A 14,591-nucleotide genomic window follows, 5' to 3' on the forward strand; every position below is an offset into this window, starting at 1 on the left:
AAAAAAAAAAATTGCATTACCAATTGGGCATGGCCAATTCAACTAAATTACTTGGTTTGATAATACCCTAACAGCCTTTTCACACTACAGTATCTCGCTGACCTGTAGCCTACAGTACAGTGCTGGTTCAGATATTTTCTTTCAGCAAGGTTCCAGCAACTGTTGTGGATGTGCAACCAGGCCAGCGCAGTACAGCGCCACTCAGATTGGCTCGACTCAGTAGCCTAGTAATAAAAGGGTGGTGTGTTACACACAAATGTGTAACATGCCAATGTTGCCCCATTCACTCCCAATAGAGTAGCAGTAGATTCACCTTGCTATGGCATGACTACATCGCCCCCTTGTGTCCATGTGTTTTTACCAGGTATGCCATCTGTATTGAAGCAAATGACATTGTAATAGAAATTAACACACACATTTAAAAGAGAAGTTTCTTTATAAAATCAAATTATTTGAAAATGCAACAACATCCAGACGTACAGAAGAGACAACTGCCTCAATGACAATAAAATAAAATAAAATAGTAACAACAACGACAGGCTACACAAAGCGTTGTTTTGAGAAAGGGACAGCAGGTAGAAAAACAATAGAAAAACAAACTACCAGTACATTTTATCTCAAAAGAGCATACAAACAAAAATGGGGATTTCATTTTTTGACACAAACAGAAATACAAATCTTAGGCTTGATTTTGAAATCCCTGAATTTAATTAAAATGTTGTATCCTTAGTTTTTTTTTACAAATTCAATTCAAATGTAAAGTTATGGTTATAAAAAGTAACACCAACAAATAAGAACAAAATGCAAATGAAAATAAGTATAGTACATTCTGAAAAGCTATTCTTTCTCATAAAATACCCAAGAATCCTAAAGCATTGAAAAGGAAGCGCTTATTATCAATAATAAAAGCTGTGAAGAGCCACAAATATTCAAACTCCAAAAATAGCACAAATATTTCAAATGAATGACCTAATTGAGATTCTTCATGAATTATAACACTGGTGTAATTGTTTTTTCTTTGGCCAATCTATTTTCAGTTACCATCAAACAATCACTACTAAATGTCAGCTGTCTATGAAAAGCTTTTGCACCAAAATATATGCCGCATTTTCTTCAAATAGGCCTAAGAAAATACAGGTTCCCACATCTAGATTTCTTTCTACATTGGTTGCTTGCTAAGTGCTCGCTAAATGCACAAGAACCAATGGCTTTTTGCTACATCTGCTTAGCTTCAAACAAAACATTGACTACTGTATATAAAAAGGAAACAATGAACAAACACTTAAATAAATGTCCTTTATTCATTACTGCTATTCCAAGAAGCTCCCCGGGAGTCCAATGAACCTGATTGAAAATCTCATTTAGAGGTATGACGATGGTATCAAATATATTGCTATAATGTGACTAATATTGTGAGACAGAGGCTGAGAGTCCTCTGCAGCATTATGAGACCACACACACACAGAACACAGTTAATATGGCTTTTGTTTTGAACGAGCGCTGTCAGATATCCCACTACAGTAGCTACAGTGTGTGAACTGCGCTCCAGTAAGGGTTGAGGTTTATGCATCTGGGTGTGACTGACTGTATAGGAAAGTTCTCCCTCTACTCCATGAGGGCTGAGTACTGACTAAGGCGTAGGCTTGGCCAGTGGCTGCTGACGTGAAGATGTAAATCACTCTTTCAGAATAACTAATGGCCTCAATGCACACTGGGGATTAACTCCAAATCCATTCCATACACTGGAAGTCTTACTCAGCCTGAGGTCCATGTTAATGCTTTACAACCACAGGTTTGAATAAATCCACACACTGCTGTGTCTGTTTGTCATAGTAAGAGGCCAACGGCAAGGTGCCCACGGTATGCAATCTGAATATACTGTAGATGTGGGGTTTGAGTTATTATGAGCATTAATATGCCGCTCCTTTATCAAAGTAATATCTTGTACAGTAATGCTTGGGACAGGAAGATACATGTATAGAGAACTGGGTGGAATATCTCCATTGTGGACTTTCAGAGAATGAAATGTAGTCATTCTAAACGGACTAACTTATCTAAATCTCAAATCCATCAGAAACATTTCTTATTACACATGTAAAGTACAGTATATCAAAAATGAAATGACATCAAAAGAATGCCAGAATCCCAGCTTTGCATAGATCAGGGCTCTCCAACACTCTTCCTGGAGAGCAACCGTCCTGTAGGTTTTCGCTCCAACCCTAATCTAGCACACCTGATTCTAATAATTAGCTGGTTGATGAGCTGAATCAGGATTGTTACAACTGGGGTTGGAGTGAAAACCTACAGGAGGGTAGCGCTCTAGAAACAGGGCTGGAGAGCCCTGGCATACATTCACTTTACAAATGAAGAATTCTCTATATGACTGTAGTAAGAAAATCAACCATATGGTTCTGTGCATGTTCTTGGAGAGAACTATGGACCAAAACTCCTATAAACCCAGTTTATGTATGTAGACAGTTTCCAAAATACTGTCTCATCTGCTCTATGGTAAAGTAAGCACAAAACACAAAATGTACATTATACAAGTAATGTGAGAAACACTCTCACCCTCATTCACACACACATCTACATACCACACACACAGTCATTTCCTGATTCAGGCAGCTCATACAAGGCTATCTCCCTCTCATGGGTTTGCATATAATTCCAATATTTCTTATTCATCGCTCTAGGAGGGTGAAATTTCATGGACATCGATGATATGTGTAATTATGACCTACATGCTTGAGTTATTCCATTGGATTAATGGAATGGACCCTAGACTGAACTGGTCCGATGAGTGTTGCTTAGTGATCCAGTAATCCAGTTCCATGTATTCTTTGTCATATCGCTGCTCGTTATGGCTTACTTTCAATGTGCTGTACTGTTATCAACACACCACCTGAGCCTTGGCTTGGGGCTGGGAGTAGACACCCACTTTCATTATCACAGATACTCAGCTATGTGCTGGATTCTGCCCCCCCCCCCCTGGTAGACCACCAGGCATTCCACTGAGAACAAAAGGAAATGACAACGAAAAGAGAGTCCTCTTTCACATTCAGATCCCGCTTGAATGGCGTGTAGATGAAAAGAACAGGGAGTGTAGTGGACCATCGGTGCTACCCCACACTTCCTTGTGGTGATTTTCTTCAACATTCCCACTGGTGAGATGTGGTCCTTCTCTAGAGTCTAGAGTCCCCTTTGAGTCAAAAGCATTGGCATTAAAAAAAACATAAAATGGACCCTGCACACGTGGATGTTTGATGAATGTGTTTGTGTGTTTATGAACTGTATGTGTTGCTCTGAACTATTGCTTGTAAAAATCCTTGTTGTTTTTGTTTGTCTCACCCTGCAGAGATCTAAAGTAAACTCTGTCCCAATGAGTGAAGTCACAAGCACAGACAATGGAAAGATCAGAAGAGAGTTGCCAGTTTGCGAGATGGGTTGCCAGATTGAGAATCTATCGCTAGTTTGAGATGGCTCATCAAACATGAGCACGACTGAAGCCCAAACATACAAAACAACAATAAAATAGAAAAATGCATAGTAATACACATGAATATACAATATGATGAAATATGAATGTATACGTTTTCTTTTGGAAAGTCATACAATAGAAGAAAAAAGGTCAATTGTCACTGGAAATGATTTTCAAAGGCATGTGTGGCAATGGTTTCCACATTAAGAGTTTGGTTGTTGCAGATGTCGTTTCGTCATTGCTCTTGCACTTATCCTAGCCGTTAAGGAAAGTGGGGGAGTGCATTTCCTATAGACCACCTCTCGATGCTGCTGCCCCTCCTTGCGTTTCTGTTTGTTTGGCGACAGCGTTGTAAAGTAACATAATGGTCAGTGTTATGGTTGGCACAGTGATCTCTCGCGACCCTTGACCCAACTCAGTGACATTTAGTGCTTGTTTTTCTCCCTCTTCTCTTATTTCCCGGACTACGTGTTGCACTTGTTCCTATAGAAAGGGCCCGTTTCACCAGGGAGTGTCAGAGTAGGTTCAACACATATACAGCCTTTACTTCTCTGTCTATCTAGAGCAAAGAGGGAATTATTATGGGTATACAGTATGTATGTGTATGTGTGTATATTTGTAAATGTATGGGGGGGTAGTGTCACAACAGAGGTGAATGCTACGTCTTGGCAAAGACCCTTGTTACAGGATGGGCTGATCATGTAGGGAGATGATGGTGTGCTAGGACAGGGAGTGTTGGTCTGTCTGAGGGTGGTGGAGCAGGAGGTGATGTGTGTGGGTCAGAGTGCATCACTATGTCTCTCACTGGGCTCTCCCAGTCGCCCCTTTCTGGGACCCCCCTGCTGCCACTGCAGCCTCCCCCCAAGGCTCCCCATCGCTGTCCGCCCCTCTCTCCCTATCCTCATCCCCCCATTCGTCCTCCTCATCTTCCTCCTCCAGGCTCTTCTCCTCCTCTCTCTCTTTCTTGATGGCCTGGATGGCGGGGGGGGCGGCGGCAGAGGCGCTGTCCCCAGAGTCGCTGCTGTCCTCAAAGGCTTCAGGGTTCTCCAGCATCTCCCTGATCAGAGGAGGCATGGGGCCTGGGATCTCCATCTTCAGAGTGATGGCCCTCTCTGCACCTACAGTACACACAGAGAGAGAGAGAGAGAGAGACAGAGACATGCATAAACATGAGTTTACATTCACATTGACATTTTAGCCATTTAGCAGACTCCTCCAGAGCAACTTACAATCAGTTAGTTATTTATTGTTATTTATTTGGGGCTCTATGTCTCTATCATTTACATTTACATTTAAGTCATTTAGCAGACGCTCTTATCCAGAGCGACTTACAAATTGGTGCATTCACCTTATGACCTCCAGTGGAACAGTAGTGCATCTAAATCTTTTCAGGGGAGGGGGTGAGAGGGATTACTTTATCCTATCCTAGGTATTCCTTAAAGAGGTGGGGTTTCAGGTGTCTCCGGAAGGTGGTGATTGACTCCGCTGTCCTGGCGTCGTGAGGGAGTTTGTTCCACCATTGGGGGGCCAGAGCAGCGAACAGTTTTGACTGGGCTGAGCGGGAACTGTACTTCCTCAGTGGTAGGGAGGCGAGCAGGCCAGAGGTGGATGAACGCAGTGCCCTTGTTTGGGTGTAGGGCCTGATCAGAGCCTGGAGGTACTGAGGTGCCGTTCCCCTCACAGCTCCGTAGGCAAGCACCATGGTCTTGTAGCGGATGCGAGCTTCAACTGGAAGCCAGTGGAGGGAGCGGAGGAGCGGGGTGACGTGAGAGAACTTGGGAAGGTTGAACACCAGACGGGCTGCGGCGTTCTGGATGAGTTGTAGGGGTTTAATGGCACAGGCAGGGAGCCCAGCCAACAGCGAGTTGCAGTAATCCAGACGGGAGATGACAAGTGCCTGGATTAGGACCTGCGCCGCTTCCTGTGTGAGACAGGGTCGTACTCTGCGGATGTTGTAGAGCATGAACCTACAGGAACGGGCCACCGCCTTGATGTTAGTTGAGAACGACAGGGTGTTGTCCAGGATCACGCCAAGGTTCTTAGCGCTCTGGGAGGAGGACACAATGGAGTTGTCAACCGTGATGGCGAGATCATGGAACGGGCAGTCCTTCCCCGGGAGGAAGAGCAGCTCCGTCTTGCCGAGGTTCAGCTCTATCAATACTGATTGAAAGCCGGAGTCTGAGGCTCTACCGTACATGCATATTGATCTATGTGTCAGGATGTGTTAAGGCTATAGCCTATGTTATGAATAGAGATCTAGGCTGTGCCGTGTCTCTGTTCTGTACTATGTACTACATCCTTATCTGTACTGACCCTTGGTGCTGATGCCCCTGAGATCCGTGACCTTCATCAGCATACGGGGGAACAAATGTGGCTTGTTGGGGCGTCTGCGGCGGGCGTAGATCTTTAGGGCCTCCAGGAGGGGCTCCTGCAGCTTGTCTACCTTCTGGGGCTCCTCCAAGTCCATACGGTCTGAGGGAGAGAGCCAACACACAGGGTCAGGAGGGGGGATGGGCAATGATAGAGGGTGAGGAAGAGTAGGCAGCCAATGACAGGGTCAGGGGGGGGAGTGGGCAATGATAGAGGGTGAGGAAGAGTAGGCAGCCAATGACAGGGTCAGGGAGGGGGGAAAAGACTGGAACAAAAAGAGAAGAGGAGAGAGTGCTTAGTATATTAAGACAAACACACATGCGCATGCACACACACACACACACACACACACACACACACACACACACACACACACACACACACACACACACACACACACACACACACACACACACACACACACATGAACACAAACAATAACAGCCAATGCTGCAGTACCTCCACAGATGAGGCAGATGGCACTGAGGAGGCCAGTCTCTGTGTCGTCCATCTCCAGAGGCAGCAGCTGGCCAGCAAAGGCAAACACCAGTTCTGTGAGCGGGCCGAAGCCTGCGTTGTGCATCTGGGTCCGGTTCAGGGTCAGCCCGTCTGAGAAGGTCATTGTGTCCTGCTCCGGAGTGTAGCGAGTGCAGATCCTCAGCATCTGAGAGTGAGGAGAGGAGAAGATAGAGAGGTTAGGGGAATAACGACAACAAGGATGATGAAAAGGGAGGACGAAGAAGAGGAGGTAGTGTAAAGTGTAGGGAGTGACAGAGGACAGTGACATGTGCATTGTGAAATGTGTGTGTATAGTGTGTTGAGGGAAAGCAAAGTATGGATAGAGCATTGTAAGGGAGAGAGAGGAGTGAATAGATTGTAGTCAGGGAGAGAAGGGTGAAGGTGGAGGGGGAGATGAGTGAAGGTGGAGGGAGAGATGAGTGAAGGTGGAGGGAGAGATGAGTGAAGGTGGAGGGAGAGATGAGTGAAGGTGGAGGGGGAGATGAGTGAAGGTGGAGGGAGAGATGAGTGAAGGTGGAGGGAGAGATGAGTGAAGGTGGAGGGAGACATGAGTGAAGGTGGAGGGAGAGATGAGAGAAGGTGGAGGGAGAGATGAGTGAAGGTGGAGGGAGAGATGAGTGAAGGTGGAGGGAGAGATGAGTGAAGGTGGAGGGAGAGATGAGTGAAGGTGGAGGGAGAGATGAGTGAAGGTGGAGGGAGACATGAGTGTGAACTGTAAAGAGCAGTGGGGGAGAGAGGAGTACAGACAGAGTGGAGGTGGGGGTGTGGGGGTGTTCAGGTACCAGTATGTCCAGACAGGCTGATTTGAGAAGTGTGATCTGGTCAGCGATGGTGAGGGTGGTGAAGCCTGGCAGGCGCTTGGCAAACTCCACTATTTTGATGATGCACTTGGTGGAAAGTTCACTGAACTTATCCCACAGCCCCAGATCCAACTGCACACGGTGGTCTGCACTGGAGTTCTGGAACACAGGAGAGACACAGAGAGAGAGGGGTGAGATTTATGGGTGCCTGTGTGTGCATGTGCATGTGTGTGTGTGTGTGTACTTGACTCACTGTAGTGTATTTGCCCAGCTGGACGAGTGAGGGGAAGGTGTCTTTGTGGGCCTTGCTGACTTTGTTGACTAGCTCCTCCAGTTCTCCACTGAGCTCATAGCTCTCCGGCAACACCACCTCCTCCTTCACATCTTTCTTCTTCTTGTTCCTGTCATTACGCACCGCTGCATTGGGGACAAGGCAGCAGTTGCCCTGGCGGTTAGAGAGTTGGGCCAGTAACCGAAAGGTGGCTAGTTCGAATCCACGAGCCGACAAGGTGAAAAAATTGCCACAGTGCCCTTGAACATGGCACTTAACTCTAATTGCTTCAGGGTTACCGTTGATAATGGCTGGCCGTGACCCTACTCTTTGAGACAACACATTTTCAACTATTAATACACTCTTGAACATATGTGACCTAGGACAAAAAAAAGAACCCACTAAATTAAATTAAAACGAAGGAGGGAGAAAAGATGAGTGAAAGGGAAAGTGATAGATTGGTGGTAGTTGTTGTCATCTAATAGAGCAACACATCCCTCATGCTTCTCTCCTTCCTTCCTCTCAGGATGTCCACTTATAGAGCGGCCATATTGTGATTTCAGTGCTACCCCGGTACAGACATGAACTGTACTGAGATCCCTTTCCAAAACACTCTTTGCCACACAATCACTCTCACACGCTCTCTGTATTCAAACCATCTCTGATCCCACCTTTACACTTGAGCACAGCATACCCAGAAGTTATGGGCAAAACTGGTTGTAATGTAATCTTTCTGAGGCCCTGGCACTCACCTTCTTTGGACATGCCGACCTCAAAGCACTTCTGCAGCCGGCAGTACTGACAGCGGTTACGGGTCACCTTGTTGATCTGACAGTTCTTGTCTCGGTGGCAAGTATACACCATGTTCTTCTGAATACTGCGCCGGAAGAATCCCTGAGAGAGATACAGAGATACAGAGATGAGAGAAATCAGCCATTAAACCATTGTTTCCGGGTGCATAGATCTCTCACTCCATAGCCACAGGAGGGGATTTGAGCCCATGCATTTGTCCTTAGATAAATATTCCACCAGAGGGCAGCACAGGCATCTTTTCATCCTCTAAAGTCAGAATAGTGATGAACTGCATGAAAACAATTATGGTAGACTGTCTGTGTACCCCTGTCTGACTGTTCATGGCTTGTTTGTTTGGGTATGCATGTTCTGTATATATCATGTATTTGCTTGGGTTTACACATCCTGTCTGTACATATTGACTGAGTCTCTTTTGTGTGTCTCACCTTGCAGCCCTCACATGAGCTGACCCCATAGTGGTATCCAGAGGACTTGTCCTGGCACACGAAGCAAGGCTTGTAGATGCGGGGAGGAGGGGGCGGAGAGGGTGAACTGGGCACCATCTCCTCAGAGCTGGTGCTCTGGGTCTCTACTGCTGCTCAGATAGAGGGAAAGTTAGAGAGAGAGAAAGAAAGAGATTGTTTATTTCACTTTTGGTTATTATCTATTTCACTTGCTTTGGCAATGTAAACATATGTTTCCCATGCCAATAAAGCACTTTGAATGTAATTGGAGAGAGAGAGAGAGAGATAAAGCACTTTGAATGTAATTGGAGAGAGAGAGAGAGAGAGAGAGAGAGAGAGAGAGAGAGAGAGACAGACTTTCAATAAAGACAGACTTTAACTTACTGCACATTTCCGTATTGCAGTTAATAGGTAAACTGCATGTCAGATGATTAATGCAATTAATGCAAAACATCTTTGAAGGCACATTACAAGTACAGTACACGACTGGGGTTCAATGGGACCCACAGTGTTGCTCCCTAAATAAGTTAAGGTGATATATAAATATGGAGTAACTGATAAAGGCAGACTTGTCAACAAACAAGCCCAACCCCCCTCTAGCCCAACCTTTCAGCTCTACCCAGGAGGGCAGCTCAAAGGCAAACATTTTAAGAGATGGGGGGGTTGGTTGGTTCAGCGCTGATTGACATTGGAGAGATAGAGAAAGAGAGAGATCGAAAGAGGGAAAAGAGACACAATTAGCTGATGGCCAGATGGCTATGCTGATAAAATGCTGATTGGCAGATGAGATTTGATTGCTGTCTCCACTTCTGGGGGGTGGAGCATACCTCTGACTGTCTGACTAACTGACAGCTGAATGGTGTGTGTGTGTGTGTGTGTGTGTGTGTGTGTGTGTGTGTGTGTGTGTGTGTGTGTGTGTGTGTGTGTGTGTGTTTTAATTGGAATGCCTGTCCAACCCGACATGCTTGTATACCTCTAGCCACATTTGAACAAACAGACTGAAGGTGTTTATGAGACTGCTGTCTCCCTCTGTCCCTCCCTTCTGTCTCGCAGGGGGAAAATGGCACACAATATAACACCATTTGCTGACTCACAAGCAGTCATTCAACTGCTGCCAATGAAAACCCTCAAAATAAACAACGTCAAACACACACACACACACACACACACACACACACACACAGAGACAAGAGAGACAAACATTTGAACACAGAGACAACACGACATGGATGAAGCCCAGATGAGTGAAACCTTGGTCCATATCTAAAAGGGAAATCGTCTTTATTTTGTATTCACCTTAATTCTAAGAGTGCAGTCCTTCTCTTTTTCATCACTGACCATTTCAGGTATATGCACCATCTAGCTACTCAACATAACTACAAATGCACTGTGTTTTTCCTGACTTCACACACACAACAAAGATCAGACATTTGCATAGACACACACACATGAATTTATAAATGGTCAAAAGCACATATACACATACATTTAGCTACATTCACTGACCAAGCCCCCTAAACAATCCCCTCTAACATGCCTTTCAACTTTCACCTTCAGTCACCCCAACTTCACCTCCACATGCCCATTCCCAAACCCCCCTGTTTTTCTCTTGTTTCCTGGCCCTAAATTCCTCTGCGCAGGCTGGCCAGGGTTTAATAGAGGACCAGGCTCGTAAGCTGGCCTATAAAGGCTGTGTCTGGGCTGGGAAGGAGGCCCCCGGCCAGGCCAACCGCCTCTTTATTGGGATCCAGTCACCTTGGACAGCCATTCACACCACCAGCTGGACCCTCGCATCCCTTCCCCGTAAAAAAAAAGACAAAAAAAACAAAAATGGAGGGGTTGAAAATCCAAAAGCCATGCACAGCCCCCCTCCTAGCTGCCATCTTCAATGGATAGAACAGTTCTGGCCCAAATGTGGACCTCTACCCCCCTCCAGCCCCCTCTCTCTCACACTAGGGCCTGCATTTAACAAGAGAGGCGAGACTTCAAAAATAGTAGAAAAGGGCATAAAGGAAAAATGTCATAAAAGAAGAGCGGGACAAATGAAGAGAGAAATACAGGGGGAGAAAGAGAAAGACACGAGTTGGAGGACAGAGTGCTACCAGTGGCTAGAGAGGTGGAATAAAACTCTGACCCTTTAGCATTGACCTTGACTGATGAGATGTTTTGTAAGACCACCACCATTAGTATTAGCTACCAATGGCCTAACAGTCTACTACCACCACTACCATAAGTACCAGCTACCAATGGCCTAACAGTCTATTACCACCACTACCATTAGTAATAGCTACAAATAGTGTAACAGTCTATTACCACCACTACCATTAGTATTAGCTACCAATAGCCTAACAGTCTACTACCACCACTACCATTAGTAATAGCTACAAATAGTGTAACAGTCTATTACCACCACTACCATTAGTACTAGCTACAAATAGTGTAACAGTCTATTACCACCACTACCATTAGTACTAGCTACAAATAGTGTAACAGTCTATTACCACCACTACCATTAGTACAAGCTACAAATAGTGTAACAGTCTATTACCACCACTACCATTAGTAATAGCTACAAATAGTGTAACAGTCTATTACCACCACTACTATTAGTACTAGCTACAAATAGTGTAACAGTCTATTACCACTACTACCATTAGTAAATCAAATCCTATTTTTTTGTCACATGCGCCGAATACAACAGGTGTAGACCTTACAATGCTTACTTACGAGCCTCTAACCGACAGTGCAGTTTCAAAAAATACGGATAAGAATAAGAGATAAAAGTAACAAGTAATTAAAGAGGATCAGTAAAATAACAATATATACAGGAGGGTGCCGGTACAGGGTCAATGTGTGGGGGCACCGGTTAGTTGAAGCAGTATGTACTACATGTAGGTAGAGTTCATTTTTGTGACTATGCATAGATGAAAACAGAGAGTGGCAGTGGTGTGGAGAGGGGAAGGTGGGGGTGCAATGTGAATAGTCTGGGTAGCCATTTGACTAGATGTTCAGGAGTCTTATAGCTTGGGGTGGAAGCTGTTTAGAAGCCTCTTGGACCTAGACTTGGCACTCCTGTATTGCTTGCCATGTGGTAGCAGAGAGCACAGTCTATGACTAGGGTGGCTGGAGTCTTTGACAATTTTCAGGGCCTTCCTCTGACACCACCTGGTATATAGGTCCTGGATGGCAGGAAGCTTGGCCCCAGTGATGTACTGGGCTGTTCGCTCTACCCTCTGTAGTGCCTTGCAGTCGGAGGCCGAGCAGTTGCCATACCAGGCAGTGATGCAACCAGTCAGGATGCTCTCGATGGTGCAGCTGTAGAACCTTTTGAGGATCTGAGGACCCATACCAAATCGTTTCAGTCTCATGAGGGGGAGTAGGTTTTGTTGTACCCACTTCATGACTGTCATAGTGTGCTTGGACCACGTGAGTTTGTTAGTGATGTGGACACCAAGGAACTTGAAGCTCTCAACCTGCTCCACTGCAGCCCCGTCGATGAGAATGGGGCGCGCTTGGTCCTCTTTTTCATGTAGTCCACAATAATCTCCTTTGTCTTGATCACATTGAGGGAGAGGTTGTTGTCCTGGCATCACACGGCCAGGTCTCTGACCTCCTCCCTATAGGCTGCCTCATTGTTGTCGGTGATCATGCCTACCACTGTTGTGTCATCGGCAAATTTAATGATGGTATTGGAGTCGTGCCTGGCCATGCAGTCATGAGTGAACAGGGAGTACAGGAGGGGAATGAGCACGCACCCCTGAGGGGCTCCTGTGTTGAGGATCAGCGTGTCGGATGTGTTGTTACCTACCCTTACCACCTGGGGGTAGCCCGTCAGGAAGTCCAGGATCCAGTAGCAGAGGGAGGTGTTTAGTACCAGGGTCCTTAGCTTATTGATGAGCTTTGAGGGCACTATGGTGTTGAACGCTGCGCTGTAGTCAATAAATAGCATTCTCACATGCGTTACTTCTGTCCAGGTGGGAAAGGGCAGTGTGGAATGCAATAGAAACTGCATCATCTGTGGATCTGTTGGGGCGGTATGCAAATTGGAGTGGGTCTAGGGTTTCTGGGATGATGGTGATGATGTGAGTCATGACCAACCTTTCAAAGCACTTCATGGCTACAGACGTGAGTGCTACGGGTCGGTAGTCATTTCGGAAGGTTCCCTTAGTGTTCTTGGGCACAGGGACTATGGTGGTTTGCTTGAAACATGTTGGTATTACAGACTCAGACAGGCAGATGTTGAAAATGTCAGTGAAGACACTTGCCAGTTGTTCAGTGCATGCTCGGAGTACATGTCTTAAAGGTCTTACTCACATCGGCTGCGGAGAGCATGATCACACAGTCTTCCGGTACAGCTGGTGCTCTCGTGCATGTTTCAGTGTTATTTGCCTCGAAGCGAGCATAGAAGTAGTTTCGCTCGTCCGGTATGCTCGTGTCACTGGGCAGCTCTCGGCTGTGCTTCCCTTTGTAGTCTGTAATGGTTTGCAAGCCCTGCCACATCCGAAGAGCGTCAGAGCCGGTGTGGTACGGTTCAATCTTAGTCCTGTATTGATGCTTTGCCTGTTTGATGGTTCGTTGGAGGGCATAGCGGGATTTCTTGTAAGCTTCTGGGTTAGAGTCCCGCTCCTTGAAAGCGGCAGCTCTAGCTTTAAGCTAAATGCGGCTGCTGCCTGTAATCCATGGTTAATGGGTGGTGTATTTACGTACAGTCACTGTGGGGATGACATCATCAATGCACTTATTGATGAAGCCAATGACAGAAGTGGTTTACTCCTTGACATTGGAGGAATCCCGGAACATATTCCAGTCTGTGCTAGCAAAACAGTCCCGTAGCTTAGCATCTGCTTCATCTGACCACTTTTTTATTGATCTAACACTGGTGCTTCCTGCTTTAATTTTTGTTTGCTCCAGTTTCAACTGACCTGAGCCCTAGGACCATGCCCCAGGACTACCTGACATGATGACTCCTTGCTGTCCCCAGTCCACCTGACCATGCTGCTGCTCCAGTTTCAACTGTTCTGCCTTATTATTATTCGACCATGCTGGTCATTTATGAACATTTGAACATCTTGGCCATGTTCTGTTATAATCTCCACCCGGCACAGCCAGAAGAGGACTGGCCACCCCACATAGCCTGGTTCCTCTCTAGGTTTCTTCCTAGGTTTTGGACTTTCTAGGGAGTTTTTCCTAGCCACCGTGCTTCTGCACCTGCATTGCTTGCTGTTTGGGGTTTTAGGCTGGGTTTCTGTACAGCACTTTGAGATATCAGCTGATGTACGAAGGGCTATATAAATACATTTGATTTGATTTGGTTTGTAAGCAGGAATCAGGAGGATAGAATTATGGTCAGATTTGCCAGATGGAGGGCAAGGGATAGATTTCTATACATCTCTGTGTGGTCCAGAGGACTTTTCCCTCTGGTTGCACATTTAACATGTTGATAGAAATTCGGTGAAACTGATTTAAGTTTCCCTGCAAGTCCCCGGCTACTAGGAGCGCCGCCTCTGGGTGAGTGTTTTCTTGTTTGCTAATGGTGGAATACAGCTCATTCAATTCTATCTTGGTGCCAGCCTCTGACTGTGGTGGTATGTAAACTCTCTCGGTAGGTAATGTGGTCTGCAGCTTATCATGAGAAACTCTACCTCAGGCGAGCAATGACTCGAGACTTCCTTAGATATCGCGCACCAGCTGTTGATTACAAAAATACATAGACAGCCGTCCCTTGTCTTGTCAGACGCCGCTGTTCTATGCTGCCGGTATATCGTATAACCAGTCAGCTGTATGTTAATATTGACGTTGTTCAGCCACGACTCCGTGAAGCACAAGATGTTACAGTTTTGAATGTCTTGTTGGTAGTTTAATCTTCCCAATAACTCGTCCATTTTATTGTCCAAGAT

General features: G+C 45.8%; 1 protein-coding gene across 2 annotated transcripts in view; it reads right to left on the bottom strand.

Moving 5' to 3' along the window:
• Positions 1–417: 417 nt before the first annotated feature.
• The window catches only part of LOC115143097 (retinoic acid receptor gamma-A-like), a 68,955-nt gene continuing 54,781 nt past the window's right edge, over positions 418–14,591 (bottom strand). For both annotated transcript variants that reach the window (XM_029683171.2, XM_029683172.2), the window contains 7 exons: positions 8,677–8,825; positions 8,191–8,332; positions 7,421–7,584; positions 7,150–7,326; positions 6,308–6,512; positions 5,792–5,950; positions 418–4,596 (listed from right to left, as the gene is read on the bottom strand). In XM_029683171.2, coding sequence (XP_029539031.1) covers positions 4,280–4,596; positions 5,792–5,950; positions 6,308–6,512; positions 7,150–7,326; positions 7,421–7,584; positions 8,191–8,332; positions 8,677–8,825 — 1,313 coding nt within the window. In that variant the 3' untranslated portion in view covers positions 418–4,279. The remainder of the gene's footprint in view (positions 4,597–5,791; positions 5,951–6,307; positions 6,513–7,149; positions 7,327–7,420; positions 7,585–8,190; positions 8,333–8,676; positions 8,826–14,591) is intronic.

Source organism: Oncorhynchus nerka, linkage group LG15 (assembly GCF_034236695.1).
Source record: "Oncorhynchus nerka isolate Pitt River linkage group LG15, Oner_Uvic_2.0, whole genome shotgun sequence".
Classification (NCBI taxonomy): Eukaryota; Metazoa; Chordata; class Actinopteri; order Salmoniformes; family Salmonidae; genus Oncorhynchus; species Oncorhynchus nerka.